This window comes from Nerophis lumbriciformis, linkage group LG29 (genome assembly GCF_033978685.3).
Source record: "Nerophis lumbriciformis linkage group LG29, RoL_Nlum_v2.1, whole genome shotgun sequence".
NCBI classification, from domain to species: Eukaryota; Metazoa; Chordata; class Actinopteri; order Syngnathiformes; family Syngnathidae; genus Nerophis; species Nerophis lumbriciformis.
The window spans coordinates 15,646,232-15,672,900 of NC_084576.2; the positions used below are offsets into that span (position 1 = coordinate 15,646,232).

Consider the following 26,669-nt stretch of genomic DNA (forward strand, 5'->3'; position numbering starts at 1 on the left):
GTTCTCTGCAGACTCGCCTTGTTGTTGCTGTCTGCTATTAAACTTAGCACGTTCATAAATTACATTGTGCTTACCCACAAAATGTTCATCAAAGGCTTTTGTCACCTCTGCATAGACTGTCTTCTGTTGGTCGCTTAGTGGTAACGTAGTGAGAAAGTCGTCACTCTTTTCACCCATCACATACAGTAGGGAGTTGACCTGATAGCCGTCCTCTTTTCCGCTCAATCCTGACGCAATCCTGAACCTCTCGAACCGTCTCAACCATTGCGGCCACGAGCTGGGCTCCTCGAAGTTGAAGCTGCAAGGAGGCGCGATGGAGAATATTTGATCTGTCATCTCCCGTCCTTATCCGGGCTCCGATGCTGATCCGCTGCTCTCCGTGCTCACCTTAGCCTAGCGTAGCTTAGCCTGTCGCCGGCCAGGTAAACAATGACGACCTCGGCTGGACTATTTCAGCCTCACTTTTCTCAACTACACCTACTTTTTACCCACAGTAGGTTCGCTTACTTCTGACACCATGTTGTAGTAGTGTTTATATCCGTAAAAGCAGACTCCAGAGACTTGTAAACTTCACACAGCTTCCTTTACTCGTGCTTGTTAATTCACACTGTTAATCCCCACAACACACTCAACGGCGCCCCCTCTGGACACTTTAACATCTGTACACCTTCAACACATCCACATTTCTCACGCAGTTGCTTTTAGCTGCTGGCATTACACGACAGGCTCTTCTCACTCTTTCCTGTGTCTCCCTCTCACAGACAGCGAGCGCACCTTCTTACACACGTCACATACTGTCACGTCATACGTCACATACTGTCACGTCATACGTCACATACGTATACGTCCTCTCCCAGCAGAGAGCGAGGTAGCGGCATGGCTAACGTTAGCTGTGATGCTAGCGCAGCTGCTAAGGTGCGCGCCTGCTCAAGCGTCCTCTGCGCACGGCAAATCTATGCCACGCACAAAATCAAATAAAAAAAATAAGCGCATAACAATTTTCGACACACGGACACGACAGAGACAACATTTCGTCATCATTGTTCAAATATTGTGACGTCTGGAGACGCTTATCTCCATTCGGTGCCACACGTCCAGACTCCACACCATCAAAATGGCAAAAATTTCCACATCAACACCGTATGAAAAAATTAGTGATTTTTTTAGTTGTGATTTCCTTCTCTGCATGAAAGTTTAAAAGTAGCATATACAGTGGGGCAAAAAAGTATTTAGTCAGCCACCAATTGTGCAAGTTCTCCCACTTAAAATGATGACAGAGGTCTGTAATTTTCATCATAGGTACACTTCAACTGTGAGAGACAGAAAAATCCAGGAATTCACATTGTAGGATTTTTTAAGAATTTATTTGTAAATTATGGTGGAAAATAAGTATTTGGTCAATAACAAAAATTCAACTCAATACTTTGTAATATAACCTTTGTTGGCAATAACAGAGGTCAAACAATTACTATAGGTCTTTACCAGGTTTGCACACACAGTAGCTGGTATTTTGGCCCATTCCTCCATGCAGATCTTCTCGAGAGCAGTGATGTTTTGGGGCTGTCGCCGAGCAACACAGACTTTCAACTCCCTCCACAGATTTTCTATGGGATTGAGGTCTGGAGACTGAATAGGCCATTCCAGGACTTTCAAATGCTTCTTACGGAGCCACTCCTTCGTTGCCCGGGCGATGTGTTTGGGATCATTGTCATGCTGGAAGCTTTCATCTTCAAAGCGCTCACTGATGGAAGGAGGTTTTGGCTCAAAATCTCACGATACATGGCCCCATTCATTCTTTCCTTAACACGGATCAGTCGGCCTGTCCCCTTAGCAGAAAAACAGCCGCAAAGCATGATGTTTCCACCCCCATGCTTCACAGTAGGTATGGTGTTCTTGGGATGCAACTCAGTATTCTTCTTCCTCCAAACATGACGGGTTGAGTTTATACCAAAAAGTTCTATTTTGGTTTCATCTGACCACATGACATTCTCCCAATCCTCTGCTGTATCATCCATGTGCTCTCTGGCAAACTTCAGACGGGCCTGGACATGCACTGGCTTAAGCAGGGGGACACGTCTGGCACTGCAGGATTGGATTCCCTGTCGGCGTAGTGTGTTACTGATGGTAACCTTTGTTACTTTGGTCCCAGCTCTCTGCAGGTCATTCACCAGGTCCCCCCGTGTGGTTCTGGGATTTTTACTCACCGTTCTCATGATCATTTTTACCCCACGGGATGAGATCTTGCGTGGAGCCCCAGATTGAGGGAGATTATCAGTGGTCTTGTATGTCTTCCATTTTCTGATAATTGCTCCTACAGTTGATTTTTTCACACCAAGCCGCTTGCCTATTGTAGATTCACTTTTCACAGTCTGGTGCAGGTCTACAATTCTTTTCCTGGTGTCCTTCGACAGCTCTTTGGTCTTGGCCATAGCGGAGTTTGGAGTCTGACTGTTTGAGGCTGTGGACAGGTGTCTTTTATACAGATAACGAGTTCAAACAGGTGCCATTAATACAGGTAACGAGTGGAGGACAGACGAGCTTCTTAAAGAAGAAGTTACAGGTCTGTGAGAGCCAGAGATCTTCCTTGTTTGAAGTGACCAAATACTTATTTTCCACCATAATGGATTTTTTTTTCACATTCTGTCTCTCACAGTTGAAGTGTACCTATGATGAAAATTACAGACCTCTGTCATCATTTTAAGTGGGAGAACTTGCACAATTGGTGGCTGACTAAATACTTTTTCGCCCCACTGTATTAATGCAGTATGAAGAAGAATGTTTTAATGTAGACATGCAAGCCTTGAAAGAACATTTTTAAAATCAAGACTACATTTCCTGCAAATGGGTGCATTTCTACCCTATATTTTAACTTTAGATTTATTCTCATATCAAACTCTTTTGGCTGTCTTTTTGACACTTACATCCGGCGCCCCCCTCCACACCCTGGATTATAAATAATGTAAATAATTCAATGTGATTATCTTGTGTGATGACTGTATTATGATGATAGTATATATCTGATAGTATATATCTATCTGTATCATGAATCAATTTAAGTGGACCCCGTCTTAAACAAGTTGAAAAACTTATTCGGGTGTTACCATTTAGTGGTCAATTGTACGGAATATGTACTTCACTGTGCAACCTACTAATAAAAGTCTCAATCAATCAATCAAAACACATAGAATCATCATACTGCTGTGATTACATGCATCAAGTGTTCATTCAAGGCTAAGGCAAAATGTCGAGATATATATTGTTTATCGCAATATGGCCTTAAAATATCGCAATATTAAAAAAAGGCCATATCGCCCAGCCCTAGTTCAATGATGCCATTTCTGTTTGTCATGTATAATTTTGTCTATTTTGTGTTTATCCTTGAATAAACAGGTCAGTTTCTTGTTACCAACCATTGTGTATTATTCACACTCACCTAATTCAGCTGGCTAGTTGTTATCAAGAGTACTAAAACCCTTTTCAACATGATTCTGACAACTAAGTAGGCTAAATAACTTGAAACTTTAATACATGCTCGGATAGGCCAGTATCGGTCAGTATCGGTATCGGTCAGTATCGGTATCGGATCGGAAATGCAAAAACAATATCGGTATCGGATCGGAAGTGCAAAAACCTGGATCGGGACATCCCTAATATACATATATATATATATACAAATATATATATATACATACATACATATATACATACATACATATATATATACATACATACATACATATATATATCTATATATAGACATATACATACATACATATAGATACACACATATATATATATATATACACACATATATATATATATATATATAAATACATTATATATATATATATATATATATATATATATATATACATTATATATATATATATATATATATATATATCTGCACACCCCTGAACTAATACCAACTTTAACTGGCTCTTTAGTCAGGAAAAACCACAGCATAAAACAATTGGTAGATATACATTTTAATGAAAAAGTACAAGTAAATGACAAATGTTAAGAACCTAGGTCATCCACAATGACATAGTTATTTGACTAGATTGTACTTGCGAGGAGGGGGTGGGGTTACATTCACCTTTACACCTACTGTAGTGCAAACAATCTAAGGTGTCTAGTGAAATGCCCCGGTCACATTTTGCATTAAGACTGCTCCATGAAATGCTTTGAGGTATTTGGGGGGGGGGGGGGGTGGACACACAGGACAGTCACAAATGTACATTATTCTAGCCTTTCATAGTTTGAGCAAACAATGTAAAAAAAACAACATAATTTAGCATATAATTTAGGGAAGATGCTTTTGCTGAAGTTCAAATTGGACATGGGTTGGGGATTCTCCAGTGAATCGCTTTACTACAAGATTATGTAAAAAAAAACAACTAATTTCTGTCTAAACTTCATGTTTGCAATGTGGTGCCTGCTGATAGATGGATAGATAGATAATTTGCGTGCATAAAGACTCCATCCACAATAACAGTGTCCAGGTTCACATGTTAAAGTTGTGATAAAATAAAAATGGTAATAAAAAACAACAATGACACTTTGTGCTTTGCAACATGAGAGTATATGGAAGTTAATTTGTGTACTTACTTCAAAAGTTTTTTTGACACTGAAGTTAAGCAACGATTTGAATTTTGTGAACACAATTTCATCAGATTTTCATTGAATACATTTTTTTTAATTCAATTTACCAGTTTACCAGTGTTGAGTTTAAAAGCAACACATATTTGTGCACTGAATTCTTTTAAACAGCATTTTTAAACACACAAACCTTGCTCACGAACGCCATCAAATTATGCTGACAACTTCATGACTAACATTTGTGTGTTTAAAAATTAAGTTTGTTAAAATAACGTGTTTTAAAATATAGTGTATAAAAATTTAGTGTTAAAAAGTTTGTTGCAAAAATATTTGTTGAGTCAAAACTCAAGACCTACTTCCGCTGAATAAAGTTATGAAATAAAATAAAAAATATTTTTAATGAAATTCTCATCATTTTATGTAAAAAAAATAAGTTCACAAAATTCAGTTGCATAAACTGTCAAAAAGGCTTTCATAATAATGACACAAATTAACCCCCATAGGAATAGGAACAATTCGCTTCTATGCGGAATTTAAAATAAATGTCACATGTGTCTTCATAACAACAAGTTAATAAGTCTGAGGAAGTCCTGCAATTATTTTTTGGTACACAAACTCAACAAAAAAGAGAAACAAAAGACATTTAACAAGATGAAATAATGTTTAGTCCATTTAAATGTGAATATTTTCAGGCTATGTCCACACGTACACAGATATTAAGAAATATTTTCTCTGTCATGTGCATGCCAAAGCACCAGGTGGTGTAGTTGAATGGAAACACAGCAATACTATCTGAGGAAAAGAAGAGTACAGGAGGACTGACAATCCTGAAAATCACCACTGTCCAATTTAAAAACAGGTACCGTGGAACCTTAGATGTCAAACGCCCCAAAATTGCACAATTTGGAGTTCAAGGAATGTCCCTCAAAAATCAACCATAACTCCTAATCCAGACCATCCCAAAATGATGAAGATGGCACAACATATTACCAGGTCTGGCTGCCAGTCCTAGAAATCAACCATCAAAGGTGAGTTGTTTTCCTTCCTTTCAGTTGTAACACACATTTGGTCAACTTAGCTTCTTTTTACACATGAGTGAACAGTTGTTGATGTATTTGTAACCTTGTGAGACAATGTTAAAAAGTGAGACGCGTGTCATTTATGTCTAACTTATTTTTACTCGCATGTTGTTCAAAAATGCCTTACTATGACTTAAACACTTTGTATACAGTTAATTAGGATTTTATGATGGCCACAGATTATTTCAGTACAGTGAAACCTTGATTTACAAACCCCTCTATTTGCAAACTTTTCGATTGTGCCGAATATGCCCGTGTGTGTGAAACAAGTCTCTATGTACAAACGCTTAATTAATGTTGTGTCCTGCCTGCAGGCAAAAAGCAGGGTGCAGGATTTTTGGGAGGGCATCGCTTGCTGCACAGCACACTACTACCGGTAGTTACTTCTCAGCGCCTAAGTGTGTGTGTGCGCCTTTTTTGTGTTGTCCATTTTGCTAACTCAATATGAGTTCCAAAAAAACAACAGCGTAGAAAGAAAGAGGGAATCGCTCTGGCGTTAAAAAAGACTATTTGCAAATAGTACATTATTGGCACTCACTAGTATGAAAGATTCAACAAAGCAGGCAATTTTTAATTGTGATGAGACCAGAGATGGCAAAACAGGCTTATTTTACAGCGGAGAAGAAACTACCGGTTGTTCAGCTTCTTCACGCACGCACACACGCACCACCCTCCCTACTCTCCCTCTGTCTGCTGTTTTCTCGTCAGATCCTTCTTCTCCAATGTTAAAGGGGAACTGCACTTTTTTTGTTTTGCCTATCGTTCCCAATCGTTATGAAAGACATGATGACAGATGAATTCTTTTTTTATGCATTCTAACTCGTAAATACAGTCAATGGGATGTCCTCTATTCTGCCCATTAATCTCTCAAAAAAAAACATCCAAAAACTGCCAACCATACTTCATTTGCATTTCATGACTTGAATATTAACCAAGTATTAGCGGTATTGTTATTATAAGCGCTAACACAGACTCACTATTTATAGCGGCGCTGTGATCAGAGGGAGCTAACACCTTGTGCTGGCTGCACTGACATCAGTGGCTGCGGTAAGCATCAAAGCTCCAAAGTTTAATCCAAATCATAAATAATGCCTCTCACCTGGATAGTAGAAGCATGAGGACATAATCTGACAAGTTGGTACACTTTGGCATCCAATTTAGATCCAGAAATGGCTAGAAAAACACGAAAAGACGCTTAGTTTTACCCCATTTTTCTTCGCGAAGATTATGACTCATTCTTTATCTAAATGGGAATATATGAACATCATAGCAGTCAACATCCTAATGACAGCAGACATTGTACAGCGAGTTATGTTTCATTATGTTTGTTGGCATTGAAAAAAAGAAAAACATTTGTTCTTCCGTTACACAAATATTGTAAACGGTAGGCAAAATTAAATAAAAGGGCAGTTTACTTTTAATGTAAGTGGATTTTACTTTTTGAAATGCTGATTATTGTAGCAATATTGTTGTATAAAGTTAAGGATTTTTGTGATTTCTGATCGTTTGTAAGGGCTTCAAAGGGTCTTCTGTGTACGTGCACTTATTGGCAGAGCAGCGCATACAGGACAGCAGCATGTTGTTGTTGGTTTGGCTTGTTAATAAAGAGTTAATGCATCACCCCCTTGTTATGTTTGTTTGATATAAAATACCGTATGGCACTTTATATTGTGTTCAAACCTTAACTAAAATATGGACTTTTATCAAGGAACCCATTATTTATATTCAGAAGGTTTCTTATGGATAAATTTGCTTCACTATACAAATTTTTCTACTAGCGAACCCTGTCAAAAACCAATTAAGTTCGTAAATCAAAGTTCCACTGTACATTGTTTCACTTTGGTGGATGCACCCATTTAGAAATGTTTTTTTTTTGCTAGTTTGTTTTTCAGAATTTTTTTTTTTAAATGGAGATAAATGCTTCAAATTTGATGGTGGTAATGAGAAATAATGGAAAATATTTTCAATATGTGTGTTCGTGTGGACAAGGTTAGCCTTAGTTTGGTGAAGATATTGACCTCTGTGAAGGCACACATACCCAGATAAAATTGTTGAGCCACTTCAAAGATGTCCCACTATCGCCCACAGTCCGTGTCAGCACAGGAAGACCCGGCAGACAACAGAGGGAGGCAGGACGTGTCCACAGGCAGGATTTGAAAGCGTAGAGGAAGACGCAGAAGCAGGCTCACCTTCAGCCCATCACCTGGATGGTCTGACTGCAGGCAGCATCAGACGTGCTGCTGGCTCGTTAACTCCGAGTAAACAAGTCCCTCCGCTGAGATGGCGTCGCCGAGTCCCACTGTCCGAAGCGGCAGCTTGCAGACCAGCACCGGCGTCAGGTGGAAGGTGACGTTTCCCCGACGCCACACCGCCACCGGGGCCGCAGGGTCGAGTGACAGCGACTCCCGGGGCTCCGAGTGTGAACTGTGAAAATGGAGCGGCGCCTTCAGCTCCACCTTGCTGACGTCCACCGCTTGCACGCCGCACGCCTGACTGCTGGCCACCCGAGCCCCCGCCATCACCGCCGACGCCTGGTTGCCCCAGTAGCCGTCCACCGTGGCCAGCACGTGGTAGGCCAGGGTGTGGAAGTGGACGCGGGTCAGGTCGGCCTCTGATGAGGGGTCGCTGCGGCCGTGGCGCTCCAGAATCCACAAGAGGATGTCGCTGACCTGGCCCACGTCGGGGACGCCCTTCCAGGTGCTGAGGTGAGCGTGTGGCCCGCCGCCGGCCTGCGACAGGAACAGCAGTTCCTGCTCGTTCAGCCCGATGGAGCTGACAATGGGCATGAACTGCTAACAGGAAGACATGACCACGTCATGAAAGACATCACCACCACGGATCAGTTCAGTCAGCAGCAAAGACTGAAATATTACAGTAAACCTCTGCAAATTTCCTTTTCTGCTTAACATGGTAGATCATTTTTAAATCAATTCTAACTTGAGTAGAAAATGGTCTGATGGCGCGCTCTGCAGGGCAAAAAGCTATGAATCCAGCAGAGGGCGCTGTCACATAAGTCCATTCACTTAACATTTTCCAGCAGGAAGATGCTGGAGCCGGTCCTTAGCGCTCTGAAAATGTGGCCCCAAGACAATACACGGTAGAGGAATATGCCTGGTTTAGAGTATCATAAGTAGGGCCTTTTCTGAGTGAGTCAATTATTTGGCTTTTGCATTGGCCTTGAAACATAACCCCTATTAATAGCGGTGATTGAATAAGTAGTGAATGACGCTGATCTCTTTCCTATTATATCATTCATCAGGTTCATAAGCTAGAACTTATAAATATTACTTTGTATATAAATGATAATAGAATAATTTCAAAACGGGTTACAAAGACTCCCAATTTGGCTGCTGACGTATGAGGTAACATATTGCATCATTTCCAGTTCTATTAGTTACTCAAACTACTTTCTACTTTCTAGTTTACTGTTATATTCTGTTCACAGTTTGTTTTACCATGGTTACATCTACACTTTACTTAAAATGTAATAAGCAGTTAGTATTCTGTTTTGTTGATATTTTACATTAGTTTTGGGCAATACTACAAATGTGGGTATTGATCCAATACCAAGTAGGTAAAGGGGCAGTATTGGTCATACCAATGCTGATACCGGTACTTAAAAATTTCAAGTACATAACAATATGAAATTAAAATTAAATTATATTTATACAGCGACACAGATGTCTCAAAGTGCTTTACCATGAGAAAGCCATACATTGAGACTTCATTTACACCAGTGTGGGTGGCCTTGGGAGCAAAGTAATTGAAGTGGCTTGCCCAAGGACACAACGGAAGTGACTAGGATGGCGGAAGCTGGAATTGAACCAGGAACCCTCAAGTGTCTGGATGGCCGCTCTACCCGCTGAGCCACTCCGCCCCATATCAATTAAATATTTAAATAATTACCTACTTTTGGCTCTGATTTAAATCCTTTGCAAACAGTAACACAAATGACAAAAACATTTTTTTATAAAAAATATCTAAATACACTATTATCGACCATATAGTGATACTATACATGGTATCGTTTCTGTCGATATATGTATTGTTCTGCTCACCTCTTTTTACATTTAAGCTAGCTTGCGGTTAGCACACCTTCCTGCAGTGTGTAGTGTAGCATGTTCAGCAATTCCTCATCGTCCGGTGATTATACTTGAAAGAAACCTAACATATTTTTCGGACCATAGGGCGCACCGGAATATAAGGCGCACTGCCGATGGGCGGATCTAATCAAGTCCATTTTCCCAAAAGAGCACACCTGATCATAATGTGCTTTAAAGGGGTCATTAAAGTCTTACTTGTAAATAATGTTGATAGGTGACTAGTATATGTCTTGCTGTAAAGTATGCACCTAGAGTACTTGCTTGCCCAGTGAATGTATACTTGTCTATTTGTTGTGTGTTTAGAGAGCTAACAACTGCCAAAGACAAATTCCTTGTATATGCAAGTATACTTGGCCAAATAAACCTGATTCGGAATAAACCTGATTCTGATTTATGATTTTTTTTTCTTACATTTAAAACCCTTCCTTGTGGTCTACATAACATGTTATGGTGGTTATTTGGTCAAAGGGTTGCATAGATTATGTTTTACAGACCATCTACAAGCCGCTTTCTGACCGTCTTTTCAAGATGCGCCGTTTTGTGGGCGGTCTTATTATGGCTCCACTTCGACAGCATCTTCTCCCCGCCATCTTTGTTGTACCGGTAGTTTTTAGCGCTTCCACAGCGAGTCTACTGACAGATATTCGTTAGAACTGTATGCTACCTTGTACTAAAAATGGCAACAACGGAAGATGAATGCCCCACAATAAGAAGATAGCAAAAAAGAAGGAGCTTATTGACTACAGTGGGTGAGTCCATTATGGCGGACGCGCGTATGTTTTCCGAACTTATGCAGAACCCAAATACACATCAGCAGTTACCAATAGGTAAGAAAAGTTAGTTTTGCATAATATTGCGAAACAAAACGCCTAATAGGTGCCATTTTGGGGTCCTTATACACACACACCATAACGATACCCGTATGTTGAAGCACAGTATGTCCGACTACGGTAGCCATAATCATCCGACAATCCACCGCTTCATAGCTTACCAAAGTAGTACTAAAACAATGTGACAGATTTTTGAGCGCCGTGTGTAATTTTCTAAAACATCAAAGTTTTGCGCTTGCTTGCTCGTATTATCTTGCAACCCACACGTTTCTCTTTTGTGTGACTGCCATCTACTGGTGACCCTTATCATTGCACCATGTACCAATTAAAAAAGCTTCGAGGTCCGTCAGCATAACTAGAATTAATACGTACATTAGGCGCAAAGGGTTATAGTGCACTGTCGATTTTGGAAAAAATTAAAGGATTTTAAGTGCGCCTTACAGTCCGAAAAATACAATATTTTTTTTGCCACCATGAAGGGGAGGATGACTGACTTAGAAGTAGTTTTGCACTTTGGAGGGACATTAGCCGCTAGCAAGAAAGTTACAGTGCATTGAAGTAGTGGTCGTTCGCTTGTCTCTGTCAAATTTGGGGGACACAGCTAGAATTTGTCAACATGCATTATCACGATATAACCATTGTATTAAAAACTATCGTATATCAATTATATTGTCTGTAACGGGCAACACTGTGGAAGACTATGTCCAACATGTACCTCCTGCATGATGCTGTTCATGTAGTCTTTGTCCGTCATGCTGGCCAGCTCCAGGTGAATGGGAATGTCTTTACGAATGTCTGATATGGCTGCCACTGCCTGCCAAGAGGAGACATGGTAAACCAGCCAGTTCCCTTGGTTTGTGTGAAGGTGACATGTAACATGTGACGGACCTCTTTGAGACGCTCCTCCCACATCTGCCTGCCCTGACCCTCCATCATGTGGAGCCCGGATAGGACCACCAAATCCGGCTGGAACTCTTCCAGGCTCGTCACAAACGTCTCCAGCGAGCTCATCTCGCCGTTGGATACGTCGTGCGAGAAGATGAAGCGGTTAGCTTGAGGCGCCCGAGTTGAACCCCACTGCTCACCTGTAAAGGAGAAAGAACATGATGAGGATGACAGGATGAGGAGTGTTGCTTTCAACATGTGACCTGTGCTACTTACCTGCTTTGTACTCCAGTATAAGATGATATTCATCCGTCTCCTGGAGCGAACCTGGCGGAACAACGATCTGCTCATCCAGCATCTCGTGAAGTTTGGGTCCAACTGGTCCACATAACAAAACCTGTGGCGTTAAAAACAAGAACAATAACAGTTATTAATGTTTGGGAACAGAAATAAACACACTCAAAACAATCCATGAAGATAAAAACAATGAAGGCACTCTCTTTATCATGTAAGAACTCATAAGAAGACGCACAATTGAGACACGCCTTACAGGGTTTCCCGCAGCGCTTTGTTGTTAAGGCGGCCGCCTTATATGTATATACATATATATATATATATCCGTATTTTTCGGACTATAAGTCGCAGTTTTTTTCATAGTTTGGCCGGGGGTGCGACTTATACTCAGGAGCGACTTATGTGTGAAATTATTAACACATTACCGTAAAATATCAAATAATATTATTTAGCTCATTCACGTAAGAGACTAGACGTATAAGATTTCATCGGATTTAGCGATTATAAGTGACAGATTGTTTGGTAAACGTATAGCATGTTCTATATGTTATAGGTATTTAAATGACTGGTACGTTAACATACCAGGCACGTTCTCAGTTGGTTATTTATGCCTCATATAACGTACACTTATTCAGCCTGTTGTTCACTATTCTTTATTTATTTTAAATTGCCTTTCAAATGTCTATTCTTGGTGTTGGCTTTTATCAAATAAATTTCCCCAAAAAATGCAACTTATACTCCAGTGCGACTTATATGTTTTTTCCTTCTTTATTATGCATTTTCGGCCGGTGCGACTTATACTCCGGAGCGACTTATTCTCCGAAAAATACGGTATACACACACACACACATTATATTATATATATATATATATATATATATATATATATATATAATGTCGTCTGAAATGTAGTATTTTCATTATTAAAATAATTCCCATCTATCCATTATCTATACCATTTACATAATAAAAATGGTCATTAAATACACGCATTAGTCATGATAAAATAAATCCAATTCCAAAAGATTATCTAAATTTCAGTTTAATCAATGGATGATTTAATAAAGGGACGCACACTTTTGTTAAATTAAATAATTTTTAATGAACTATTTGACTGATTAAGGTTTATTCAAATTTGACACAAAAACTAAACTATATAAAGAACCGAAATGTAATTTCCATAAATGCACAGTGTTAGTGTTAGCGCTGATGGCAATGTCCCCAGCAAAAAAAAAAACCTGTTACAGTTCTCTACTATAAAACTAGCCACGTGTTTCTTACCATGAGGTCAGGATAGGTTGCAAGTTTCTGCCCGATGAGGGCGGCATTCCCTCCTACATACAGCTGGAGGACAGACAGAATCAAAGGGTGAGAAGAGTTCCAAGTAGAAGGTGAGCGGAGGTCAAGGTGGTCATACCTTGGCATTGGGATATTCGGCAGCTGCTCTGGCAATCCTCTGGAACGCCACCTTGTCGCTGAAGAAACGCTCAGCGGCCGCCCCGCGCTCCATATAATGGATGAAGGCTTCCTTCAGGTCCTCTTTCGAGTGCAGGACTTCATGATCCAGGCCGCTGCCGGGGTCCACCGCCAGCGCTTGCAGCAGACCCACGCCCGACAACACCACGTCCACGCAGGCGTTGACACTGGACGAGGGAGGAGGAAACAATCGTGAGTCTTACAATTTGGAGTTCAAAGTACTCAGAAGTAGGGTTGTAGCTATATGGACATTTCATATCACGTTTATCATTATTATTGCGGTATTGTTGAATGTGCTCAAAAATTACCTTTTTAATAGCTAAAATAAATATACAATGTCAAGAAACTTACTGGGGTCTAGTTTTGTTTTTTCATGTTTTATATGTGTTATTTTTATATTTATCATTATATTTTATTATTTTAAAATAGTTATTATTAATATTATATATTTATTAAATGTTTTTAAATATTAGGTCATAACTGTAGTACTTTAAGATTTATTTAGATGAAAAATGCATAACAAATAAAATACATTTTTATGTGGTATTTCTGCCGGGTGTTGTCCAACTCTGTTCAGCGGTCCTTGAACGCATCGTTAAAACACTTCCGTCTCGTTTACTTGTGAGTACAGATTGATCACTCTGTTCTGAGAGAGCAGCTTGTGGGTTTATTGTGCACAATTAAATATCTTAGTTGCTCAGACAGCAACATGTGTTTATATAAGTTTAGGCCGAGGTATGACGTTAATGTCTCTTGTTTTCTTATTAACATTTAAGCGAACCAGCCAGTGCAAGTCAGCCCGAGAGCTCATCAAAGTGCAGTTATCAATGACGGTTTTTCGATCATTTTAATTTAAAACAGTAATATTAAAGTTAAAGTTCCAACGATTGTCTCACACACACACTAGGTGTGGTGAAATTGATCCTCTGCATTTGACCCATTCCCTTGCTCACCCCACAGGAGGTGAGGCGTCTGGGGTTTTACCGCAGTTAGTATTAAAACCGTTTTATCATTAAATCCCTTATCAGAAACAATCTGGTTTCAGCTCAGTGGGCATCTAAAGCCTTAAAGTGTGTTTACCATATTAGATGACAAAACACACCAATATTGAGTCATTCGTCAAAACACTCTAATCACACAACAGGCTCCCTTAATTGCCTGCCTGTAAGCGCCAAAAAAGAGGAACGTTGCGTGCGTAGAGAAAGACACATTGTACGTTCACACAGATTCCACCTGTGTGTAGAGGAAGAGAAAGACTCATCGCGAGCGTGTCTGTGTGGGCGTGAAAGGAGTCAGCACGCGCTTTACGCACAATCATTTTGGCACCGTTTTGACGCCATATACTTCTGTTATGCGGCCTCAATCGGCGAGTAGTTTGTAGTTTACTTCAGTTTTAATTAATGTACTTAAAATAGAAGTAAGCCTTTTTTGTGCACTTGCTCAGTTACTCACGCAAAATGTCATGTTAAAGGGGAAATGCATTTTTTTTCTGGAATTTTGCCTATCATTCACAATCCTTATATGAAACAAGCAAACATGTTTTTGTGTTTTTATGCATTCTAAATAGTAGATACATGCAAGTAAAAGTCTGCTTACAACTGAGCCAAGGGCTGGGCGATATGGCTAAAAACTGTATCACAATATACGTTTTCTATATTGATCAATATCGATAATTATATTTAATGACTTATTTACGCCTGCCAATAAATACAGTAATACAATTTCCTACTTACCATGGGTGTTTTTTTTATCGGTGGAGAAAGTGTCTGGTAGCCAGGTAGTAAAATAATTGCAGTAAATTTGAAATTAGTTGCAGTTTCGAGACACTAGAGGGCAGTAGTGTATAAGCTATTGAACACTACACAGAGTAGTCTGGGAAGCTGCTCATTAAGCTGACACATTAAAAGTGTCATGATGTTGCCGCATTGTCTGCATTAAAACCAACAAAACTAAAGACAAGTTTCTGTTATTGAGTTGATATTTTAAGATATCACACTTTCTCTTCTCACTCCATGCAGGGAATCCACAACGAGACAGAAAGACGGCGCAACCAAACAGTTAATACGGTTACCTGATAGGCTGTTAGCGTGTCACTCCCATTGCTCAGTGACACTTCCTGTTTAGCTGGGTTCCCAGAGCGTGCGTGACTTCATGCAAAGAATCTTCCGACCAAAAAATGTAACTATTTTATTGTATGTTTTATCAAACGCATCTCATATTGATATCGCTTATGTGTCTATCGCGATAAATATTGACATCATTTTATCAGTCTTGCCCTAACGGAGTCTATGGGTCACTGATTACTACTTACTGCCGACTTAATGAGAGCCAACAAACATAATTAAACATCACTTAATGTACAATGTTTGCTCTTACTGGGATGCCGACTTAGGATGTTCATATATTCCCGTTTAGATAGAGAATGACTCATAATCTTCGCTAAGAAAAAAAGGGGGGGCGGAACGAAGCGTCTTCCATCAATCCATCCATCCATCATCTTCCACTTATCCGAGGTTGGGTCGCGGGGGCAGCAGCCTAAGTAGGGAAGCCCAGACTTCCCTCTCCCCAGCCACTTTGTCCAGCTCTTCCCGGGGGATCCCGAGGCGTTCCCAGGCCAGCCGGGAGACATTGTCTTCCCAACGTGTCCTGGGTCTTCCCCGTGGCCTCCTACCGGTCGGACGTGCCCTAAACACCTCCCTAGGGAGGCGTTCGGGTGGCATCCTGACCAGATGCCCGAACCACCTCATCGGCTCCTCTCGATGTGGAGGAGCAGCGGCTTTACTTTGAGCTCCTCCCGGATGGCAGAGCTTCTCACCCTATCTCTAAGGGAGAGACCCGCCACCCGGCGGAGGAAACTCATTTCGGCCGCTTGTACCCAAGATCTTGTCCTTTCGGTCATAATCCGAAGCGTCTTTTCGGGTCTTTATTGCCATTTCCAGATGTAAGTTGGCTGTCAAAATGTACCAACTTCAATTTACTATCAAGATACAAGGCATAATTTATAATCTAGAATTAACTTTCACAAATTTCGAGGCGAGAAAGCAGCTCACCAGCTAATGATGTCAATAAAACAGCATAAGGAAGTTGCCTCTCTCTGATCAATGCGCTGCTTAATGTAGGTGGAAGGTCCTCAACGTTAGCACTTATAGTAACAATTTCGCTAACGCTTGGTTAATATTGAGGTCACGAAATGTGACCCATTAGCTCCATTGTAAGCAGACTTTTATTTACATTTATTTACGAGTTAGAATAAATACAAAAAAAGACATACGTGTTCTTGTCTTTCATAAGGATTGTGAATTACAGGCACAAATAAAAAAAAGTACAGTTCCCCTTTAAACATTGCTTACTCAGTTAATTTTTTTACTGACTCTGCTTTGACACTTGGACAAATTACGGTAATTACATTTCCATTATTTCCTACAGTAAAAACATTTAATTTGAATTAATACATTTCATTCTCCAAACAGGAGATTATTTGTATTTTTAATTATTACTTCTTTATATATTTATTTTTCTTTGTTGTACAGTTCTCTGTGGTTGTTTTAAGGCAGTCCTTTTGAAATAGTCGGGTGGGTCCCCCTGTGACCTGAACAATGCTTTTTTTTTGCCGTACCAGAACACGATGAAGCGTATGTAGCAATTGGCTTCACTGTAACCGCAGTGGGTGACGAGGAAATAACGGTGTGTTGTTTCCTTTAATGTTAATAAGTTGACAATGTTATGCAGAGGTATGGTTATAACAATTTTATCCACCAAAACATGGTGGAGAGTGGGCACGAAATATTTTCTTCTTCCAAGGGGATCGTAACAGAACATACATCAGAAGCACGGTTTGTTTGTATCCTCTATGGACCAACAAGTAGCCTGCTAACAAACTAACCGACAAAAGAACACAAATACACTTCACAATCGCCTTGGTATGCGCTCTAAGTAACATTTTTCATTTCTTTATGTATGAAAAAGCTCTTTATAAATAAATGAACTTTTGACTTACTCTAATTGTGTTTTTTTCCCCAAAACATTACGCTAATAAATCTGTGCAGAGTACTGACTCTTTAGGACAAAGTTATCCCAGATGAACAAGCTCAGACACATTCCTCGTCCTAAGAAATGCCGACCAAGCGTCTCCGTCACGCCACATTGGACGGATGAGAGAGGTGAGGGCATGGACACAGCAGTAAATATCCTTCAACTTACCCGACGGCCACTCGGCTCCACTGCCGCACAGGCAACGTGATCAGCGAGTCCCAGGCGTCAGAAATGACCCGCTCCACGTGCCGCTGGCTCTGCTGGGACGATTGGAAGCCGGGCAGGCTGATGTACTGGAGAAGCTGCTCGGGCAACTCCGGGCCGCCGTGGTAGAGGTAGCCGACCGCCAGCGCCAGGAGGGCCGCAACCGAGGCCTTCCTCCACATGATGCACTGCGGACACAAACCCATTGAAATAAATCAAGATAGTTCGTAGGACTAATGTGCTCCTGCTTAACCCTGCACATTCAGCATTTTCTTTCCACAAGAAAGGACACAACACAGGCTCAAAATGCAAAAATGGTGATTGATCACATAAATGTTTAGCAAATCAATACGTGGAGTAAAATTATGGGATGGATTGAGCAATGTACTAGCATGAACCCATCTAAAACACAGTACAAGCATATGGTGTTTACAAGATGTCTGATAACATTATTATCATATATTCTATCAGTCATTATACTAATATTAAGTGAATTAATTTTGGAGCCATCTATTTTTACTACCATGTTTTTTCTGCACTAAAAGCGAAAATGTTATATCCTTTTATACTTTACTTAACAAGCTGCATCACAAACAAACACTGCCATATTACTCCCGCTACACTGTCGTTGGCATGTTGTTGCAGAAGGGTCTTCCTCGCTCTTCCCGTGCCCCAGGGCGAGTTATCTCCACTGCCCTGGTTCTACCACCGACAGTTGACACTGTCACTAACCAATCGGTCCCGGAAGACCCGATCTGTCCAAACATGCGCGAAGAATACGTCACTTCCTGGACTCGCAATATTTCTGACTGAGCTTCTGCGACGTCAGGCCCTGTGATATTTGAACGTTTTATTAATGTTTTGTGTAAAAAAAGCACGCTTACATAGTAGTAAAAGAGAACAAGAGCATAAAAATTAACAAAGGATGGATCTAAAATATCGCCACAAATTTAATCACTTTCACTCTTCCATCATTGCAATAAATGATGCACAGGGGTGCCGCTGACTCCCATCGCGTAACTTATTTTTTAAATGTTGATTTTTTTTCTAAACAAGGTTTGATTTACCGTAAAATCCGGATTATAAACTGCTATATTTATTCCATGTTTTGAACCCTGAGGCTTATAAAACGGTGCGGCTAATTTTTAGATTTTTCTTTGCTGACGACCATAATGCAATAGTTTTGAAAAAAAAAACAAGCAAACACACTGATGTGTGCTATTGTTTGTTCTATGGCGCTATCTTTTGGATGAGTTTGCCCACTGCAGGTTCTGCAGTGTCCTTCAATTTAGTCCTTTCAACCGTGTGCCGTTCAGTCTTCTAGCCATCCATAGCGTTTTACTCGTATGGATTCTCCATTCATCACTCCAAGCCACGTTTGTAAGCTTTATAATATACCATAAACTGTTAATACTTGCTATACCGTCCCATGTGTGATGTCTGTTGGAGTGTTTTCATGCATGTTTGTTTGTGCTATCGTAATGTAATGAAGCTAGTGTCAATAGCATTAACTAATATGGTAACACGTTTCCGAGTGTCTGTGTTAGTATTATTAACTTGTAATGGTATTCTTTTATTATTGTTTCAGTTTCACAAATTCTTTAGTAAATTCACCAAAATGTCACCGTGGAGTTATTGAGTCTGTTTAGCTGATTGGAGAGCTAGCATCTGAAGGTCCATGACGATGACGGTTTTGTTTGAACAGCCGTTATATACTGCCATGTTACAAACACAGTTTGGAAACAATTAAGGTATGTAAATAAACATTTCCAAACTATGTATAAATAATTTATTGGACAACGTATAAATCCGCGGCTAATAGTCCGGTGCAGCTAATAAATGGAGAAAACAATTTTTCCCTCAAATTTGGTGTGTGCGCTCTTTAGTCCAGAAAATACTGTAAATCTATATCTGTGGCCCAACAAAAAGTAGACTTTTAAAGTGCCAGTATTGTGAATTGATGTGTTTGATGTGAATAAAGTAGTAAAAAGATTGATTTCTTTATTGAAATACATATTTAAAGAGAAAAGAAAAGACTGGTAACAGTGACGGCGTACACGAACATAACTGTCCTAAAACAAGTTGACAGGATGTGACGTGGTCTTCCGGTCCCGATCAGAAATCAGAAATGACAGAAGCCACCGGCACATTTGCTGGCTATCATTCAACAGCTAATGCTTGCAGCTTTGACGTATCTTTATTACGTGGATAAATGTATTGTTGGCTGAGTGTACGTTCAATAATTTTGACTTCCTTTTCATTTCTGTTTTTTTAAAAAGTCACTTGTCAACTGTCCTTCCAGGACCTTCCATGAAGAATGACAGAAAGACCGTTGGAATTCAAATAGTGATCAACAATGGGGAGTCTAATAAAAATTACTCAGACCTGAGGGATAGCAGTCTTAAAGACTTAAGATGTAATATTCTTAGGGCTGTCAAAATTATTGAGTTAACTCATGCGATTAATCACAAAAAATGATCACAATAATCATGAACACATTTAGATTACTCATGCAATTTATTTTGACCGCACAAGCCCTTTTACCTTAACCGCTATATGGTCAGCGATCAGACCAATACATACGTCAGTACAAATATGAGTGAGGAGACTGCGACCGGTGTTCTCACTAGCAAATGTCACTCCAAAATACAGCTCGAAAGAACTTTAGATAATAACGTTTTGTGCAAATAGATTACATGCATTCAAGTAAAACAAATATTGGGCTTTTCTAAAGCAGATTTTACTTATGCAAGCAAGTAATCACCTGTGATTAATCATGTTTAATCCAAAGTCAAAAATGCAATAAACTCTTTCAAACCGTTCAATTAATTAGTTGATCAATAACATACCCAGAATTTTTATTTTTTATTTTATCTCTTTAAAACACACTGTAAAGAAATGCATATCCTCTGAAAGTATGTTCTTTAATAGCCATGAACTGGAAGATGCACTTTTTAATCAAGATCAAACTAAGAAATAAATTAAAATATTTTATAAAATAATAAATGAATATCATACTAGAAATGCAAATGATGCATGTGTTAGGAAATGGATGATCAACTTAAACATTTCAGATGAAAGAGACATATCATGGAGTGATATGTGGTAAAATGCCAATAAGCCCTTTAGATTCATTAAAAATAAATTGAGTCAATTTAAAAACTTGAATAGATTGTATTTTACATCTCCTCAGCTGTTTAAAATTGGTGCAGTAGATAGCAAGTTATGTATGACGTGTTGGGCAGCTGATGGAACTCTTGTTCATTTATTGTGGAAATGTCAGAGAATAAAAGAGTTATGGTTGAAAACAACAAAAGAAGCAATCACATTCCTAAATTTAAACATCCCAATGATACTGCAAACTACGGTAGTATTCTTTGTGATCTGCATCAATTTAGTCACGTGTCATCAAAGAGTAAACATGCATTTCTTTCAATATGCATAATAACAAAGACGGTAATCCATCCATCCGTTTCCTACCGCTTATTCCCTTCGCTGGGGGCGCTGGAGCCCATCTCAGCTAGTCGCCACCTCATCGCTGGGCCAACACAGATAGACAGACAACATTCACACTCTAGGGCCAATTTAGTGTTGCCAATCAACCTATCCCCAGGTGCATGTCTTTGGAGGTGGGAGGAAGGCGGAGTACCCGGAGGGAACCCACGCAGTCACGGGGAGAACATGCAAACTCCACACAGAAAGATCCCGAGCCTGGGATTGAACCCCAGACTACTCAGCACCTTCGTATTGTGAGGCAGATGCACTAACTCCTCTTCCACCGTGCTATTAAAAAAAATGGATGGATGTTGATAGTCCAACTCATACTGACTGGTATACACAAGCTATGGAGATGATATCAGTAGAAAAAACTGCATTTAGTTTAGATAATAATGAGTCATATATTAGAATATGGGATCCATTATTTAAATAAGCAGCGTGGAGGTAAAAAAGGTGTCTAATGCTTAAACCAAAAATAAACAAAAGGTGAGTGCCCCTAAGAAAAGGCATTAAGGCTTAGGGAAGGCTATGCAGAACAAAACTAAAACTGAACTGGATACAAAATAAACAAAAACAGAATGCTGGACGACAGCAAAGACTTACTGTGGAGCAAAGACAATGTACATCCGAACATGACAATCAACAATGTCCCCAGAAAGAAGGATAAAAACAACTTAAATAGTCTTGATTGCTAAAACAAAGCAGAGGCGGGAAATATCACTCAAAGGAAGACATAAAACTGCTACAGGAAAATACCAAAAAAAGGAAGAAAAAAAACACCAAAATAGGAGCGCAAGACATGAACTAAAACACTACACACAGGAAAACAGCAAAAAAACTCCAAATAAGTCACGGCGTGATGTGGCAGGTGGTGACAGTACACCTACTTTGAGACAAGAGCTATAGTGATGCATGCTTGGTTATGGTTTAAAGTCATATCCAACAATTGCGACAACTTCTCCAAAGTGGGCTGGCTCAGGGTGGAGGACAGAGTAAAACAACTTGCACTGGGCCTAGTCTATAAAATCCGCTACACCTCCCTGATACCGAAGTACATGTCAAACTACTTCCATAATGTAAACGACCGCCATAACCACAACACCAGGGAGAGTTCCACAAACCATGTTAAACCCAGATTCCGATCTAACAAAGGTCTTAACTCATTCTCCTTCTATGCCACATCAATATGGAATGCACTCCCAACAGGTGTTAAAGAAAGTGCATCTCTATCCTCCTTCAAAACAACACCTCCAGGCAACACAACCATTGACTAACACCCTCCCCCCTCCACATCCCACCTCCCCGGATTGTAAATAATCAAATGTATTTCTAATGTATATACTTGTTTTTATGCTATCTGAACTCACTATGTTCTCTGCTCGCTGTACATATCCTACCAAGTCAGACCTACACTGTTTCAATGCCCATTTCTCTGATGATGCAATTGTTGATGACTGAAGTGCAGTTATCAACCAAACCCTCCCCATCCCACCCCCCGGATTGTAAATAATGTAAATAATTCAATGTATATACTCTGATGATTAACTTGTGTGATGACTGTATTATGCTGATAGTATATATTTGTACCATGAATTGATTTACGTGGACCCCGACTTAAAAAAGTTGAAAAACGTATTCGGGTGTTACCATTTAGTGGTCAATTGTACGGAATATGTACTGAACTGTGCAATCTACTAATAAAAGTTTCAATCAATCAATCAATCCTCCTTCAAAACTGCACTTATCCTCCTTCAAAACTGCACTAAAAGAACACCTCCAGGCAACGTCAACCCTAAACTAACACCCTCCCTTCCTCATCATACCTCTTCGGATTGTAAATAATCAAATGTAAACAATCAAATGTAGTCACTTTTTCTTATAATTTCTGATCTCTCTCTCTGTGTCAAATACTTGCTGTACATATGTACCAAGTCAGACCTACACTGTTCCAATGTCCATTTCTCCATCCATCCATCAATTTTCTACCGCTTATTCCTTTCGGGGTAACGGGGGGCGCTGGAGCCTATCTCAGCTACAATCGGGCGGAAGGCGGGGTACACCCTGGACAAGTCGCCACCTCATCGCAGGGCCAACACAGATAGACAGACAACATTCACACTCACATTCACACACTAGGGCCAATTTAGTGTTGCCAATCAACCTATCCCCAGGTGCATGTCTTTGGAGGTGGGAGGAAGCCGGAGTACCCAGAGGGAACCCACGCAGTCACGGGGAGAACATGCAAACTCCACACAGAAAGATCCCGAGCCCGGGATTGAACCCCAGACTACTCAGGACCTTCGTATTGTGAGGCAGATGCACTAACCCCTGTTCCACCGTGCTGCCCTTGTCCATTTCTCTGATGATGCAATTGTTGATGACTGAAGTGTTGATACGAACCAAACTTAAACCTTCCCCTCCATATCCCACACCCCGGATTGTAAATAATGTAAATACCGTATATTACCAAATAGTAGCCCGGGCGTTTATTTCACAAAATGGGGTCAGACCCCGGGCGGCTATTAGGACATGGGCGGTTATTTGCACAAGGCTTTTATTTATTTTTGTACCAGCCTGCACCAGGCCATTATTTGGTTACAATGGTTAGTGTCCAGTATTTTTTTCCGTACTAAAAACTTTAAATGTAAAAGCTAATGTAAACATACAAACAAAAAAACAAGACTATCAAAAGACAAGAGATCAACAAGGCCTCAACATGACAGTAGTGCAACAATTGTCAAATAGAATACAAATACTAAAAATAAATAAACTTTTTAAATAAAGCAGCCTACCGGGAAAAATAAAATTATGGTACCAAGTACTCAAGTATAAAACCCACCATCAAAACAGAACAATAATACTGTCACTGTCCTTTGCCTTAATGCGGATCATTTTGCGGGACACACGGTGGTTCAGTCCACGAACGTGATGTATCCACTGACACAAATTAGCATCAAGCTCGTCGCTCACTTTCTTCCTACCTCCACCAGATAAGCGAGCCCGTTTTCCATCGATTGCCGACTGAGATTGTAGTTCTCCCTTTTTTTGTTTCCATTCTCGTACACGTTTTGGGTCAACGTTAAACTGCCTGGCCGCTGCCAAACCAGAATTCTGCTCCGCATACTTCACAACCGCTAGCTTGAACTTTAAGTCAAAATTTCTGTTCTTCTTCCCCCTTAAAGTATTCCCGTCCATCAGTTGTGGTGTACCGGTATCCTGTTCATTAAACTCACTGCTGCTGTTGCTTGCCATGTTGAAACTTTTCCTCGTGGGTTTGTTGTTGTCGTTGAGTGTGTGTTACGCTATATGCGGTCACCCATTGCAATATGTTGATTACCCAGAATCCCCACGTAACGTCTGCTGTTACCGTAATGACCAGAATTATTGCACCTTTGCTTTTCCTTTTAGCTTATAAATTGGGTTTAATGAAGTCAATATGATTTTAATCTAAATTATGCAAATAACAGCCCATGGGCGGCTATTTGGACATAGGCGTTTATTAGGAAGAGGCGTTTATTTCACAAAATGGGGTCAGACCCCGGGCGGCTATTAGCACAAGGGCATTTATTTGGTAATATACAGTAATTCAATTTATATACTATATTATGAAAATAGTATATATCTGTATCATGAATCAATTTAAGTGGACCCCGACTTAAACAAGTTGAAAAACTTATTCGGGTGTCACCATTTAGTGGTCAATTGTACGGAATATGTACTTCACTGTGCAATCTACTAATAAAAGTTTCAATCAATCAATCAATGAGTTTCGTGTTTTAATGATTTCTGCTGGTGGTGTGCCTCCGGATTTTTTAAATGCAAAAAATGTGCCTTGGCTCAAAAAAGGTTGAAAAACACTGCACTAGAGAAAAGCGCTATATAAATATAATTCACCCAAAAAAAAAAATCACATTTCTCTCTTGCATTTGCGTTTTGTTTTTTAGTTTCGGCGTGTTTGTCCCTGTCGGCCACCATAGAAAAGGGATGAATCATGTATTATTGATTTCCTTTCCAGCATGCCCTGTTTCCAACTTTTGAGCGGAACGCCACCTCATTAATCCCCCTCAGCTGTGTGCAAGTTTGCTAAAATATAGAAGTTAAACATGCTTACTAGCTGCTCATAAATCAGCAGGGCAGGAATGTAACGTGTCCGGCTAGCGGTAGCAGTTAGCAGCCGGTGTCTCTCAAATCAAGTTAACCTCCAACTAATCTGACAAAAAGCAGTAAGTAGCTTCATGTCACTCAGAGGAGCGACTAATCGAATTAAAGGACAAATTTGTCCAATTATTTCCCCAACGTGACCTCTCGTTGTCCAATAAGTTGTTGTTTTTAAAGCGGAGGAGCTACAACGCTGGGTGTTCGGTAGTCTATGTATGCAGGACGTACCAGCCGTGGGCGAGCAGGTTTCAAACTTTTCTCGCTAAGAAAGTGTTTGTCGTTTCCCGGAGGACCACATGAAGAGCGTTAAAGCTGCAGGAGGATGGAGACGGCGGCGAAGGTCGGAGTCATGAAGGAAGGCGCTGAACAACCACCGCCGCCACCGTCACAGCGCACAGCCAGCCACACTTCCGCATCCCGTCCCGCACATGCGCACACGAAGAGCTCAGCTTTCGAAAGCGAAGCGACATGAAACCATCCATCCATCCATTTTCTACCGCTTATTCCCTTTGGGGTCGCGGGGGGCGCTGGAGCCTATCTCAGCTACAATCGGGCGGAAGGCGGGGTACACCCTGGACAAGTCGCCACCTCATCACAGGGCCAACACAGATAGACAGACAACATTCACACTCACATCCACACACTAGGGCCAATTTAGTGTTGCCAATCAACTTATCCCCAGGTGCATGTCTTTGGAAGTGGGAGGAAGCCGGAGTACCCGGAGGGAACCCACGCAGTCACGGGGAGAACATGCAAACTCCACACAGCCATTTTAAAAATAATAAATGCATGCGCTAAATGGAATAAATACACACAACTTTTTTTCTTTTTTTTTTAACTCATCTTTTGTGACAAGTAAAATTAAATACTAATTAGATCATATATCAGGACTCCTCAACGCATACTTGCCAACCCTCCCGGATTTTCCGGGAGACTCCCGAAATTCAGTGCCTCTCCCGAAAACCTCCCGGGACAAATTTTCTCCCGAAAATCTCCCGAAATTCAGGCGGAGCTGGAAGCCACGCCCCCTCCAGCTCCATGCGGACCTGAGTGACAGTCAGGTGCGCAACACCACGTAAATCGTTGGCCAACCAAAAAGTAACCCCAGTACGCTATAGCCAACATTCACCAGGAGATGGCAACAGACAAACATAGATCACTATTACATTCCTTCCCTTTTAGAAATGTATAGAAGTTACTCAAAATAAATAAACAACCCAACCAAAAAATGCAGCAGCTCAATTAAAAACTGTACTTAAGCCACATTCTTTCCTTTTTTTTTTTAGTACTGAACTCTTAACCCTCATTTGTAAAAAATAACATGCTTATTATACAAACAGTATTTGTACACCTTTAACACAGATTTTTATACTGTCTTCAGAGATTCCGTTTTTTTGGTGGTACTCGAAACCTTTCTGGGTACCTGCGAAAGGGTGTTCAGCATGGTTGGAAAAGTAGTGACAGAGAATAGACCAAGGATGGACAATTCAATCCTTAACTCAACAATG

The 26,669-nt window shown here is 40.4% G+C and overlaps 1 protein-coding gene across 2 annotated transcripts; it reads right to left on the minus strand.

The window, feature by feature from the left end:
• Window positions 1-6,847: 6,847 nt before the first annotated feature.
• adpgk (ADP-dependent glucokinase) lies at window positions 6,848-25,574 on the minus strand. Of its 2 annotated transcripts, none has more exons than XM_061924948.2 (8): window positions 25,390-25,574; window positions 17,470-17,693; window positions 13,211-13,436; window positions 13,075-13,137; window positions 11,776-11,896; window positions 11,503-11,699; window positions 11,330-11,428; window positions 6,848-8,470 (listed from the first exon to the last, which is right to left on the minus strand). In XM_061924948.2, the coding sequence occupies exons 2-8, from the start codon at window positions 17,685-17,687 to the stop codon at window positions 7,910-7,912; spliced, it is 1,485 nt and encodes a 494-aa protein (XP_061780932.1). In that variant the 5' UTR covers window positions 17,688-17,693; window positions 25,390-25,574; the 3' UTR covers window positions 6,848-7,909. The 2 variants fall into 2 exon arrangements, with proteins under 2 accessions (XP_061780932.1, XP_061780931.1); XM_061924947.2 differs by having other exon boundaries at window positions 6,848-8,473.
• Window positions 25,575-26,669: the final 1,095 nt, after the last annotated feature.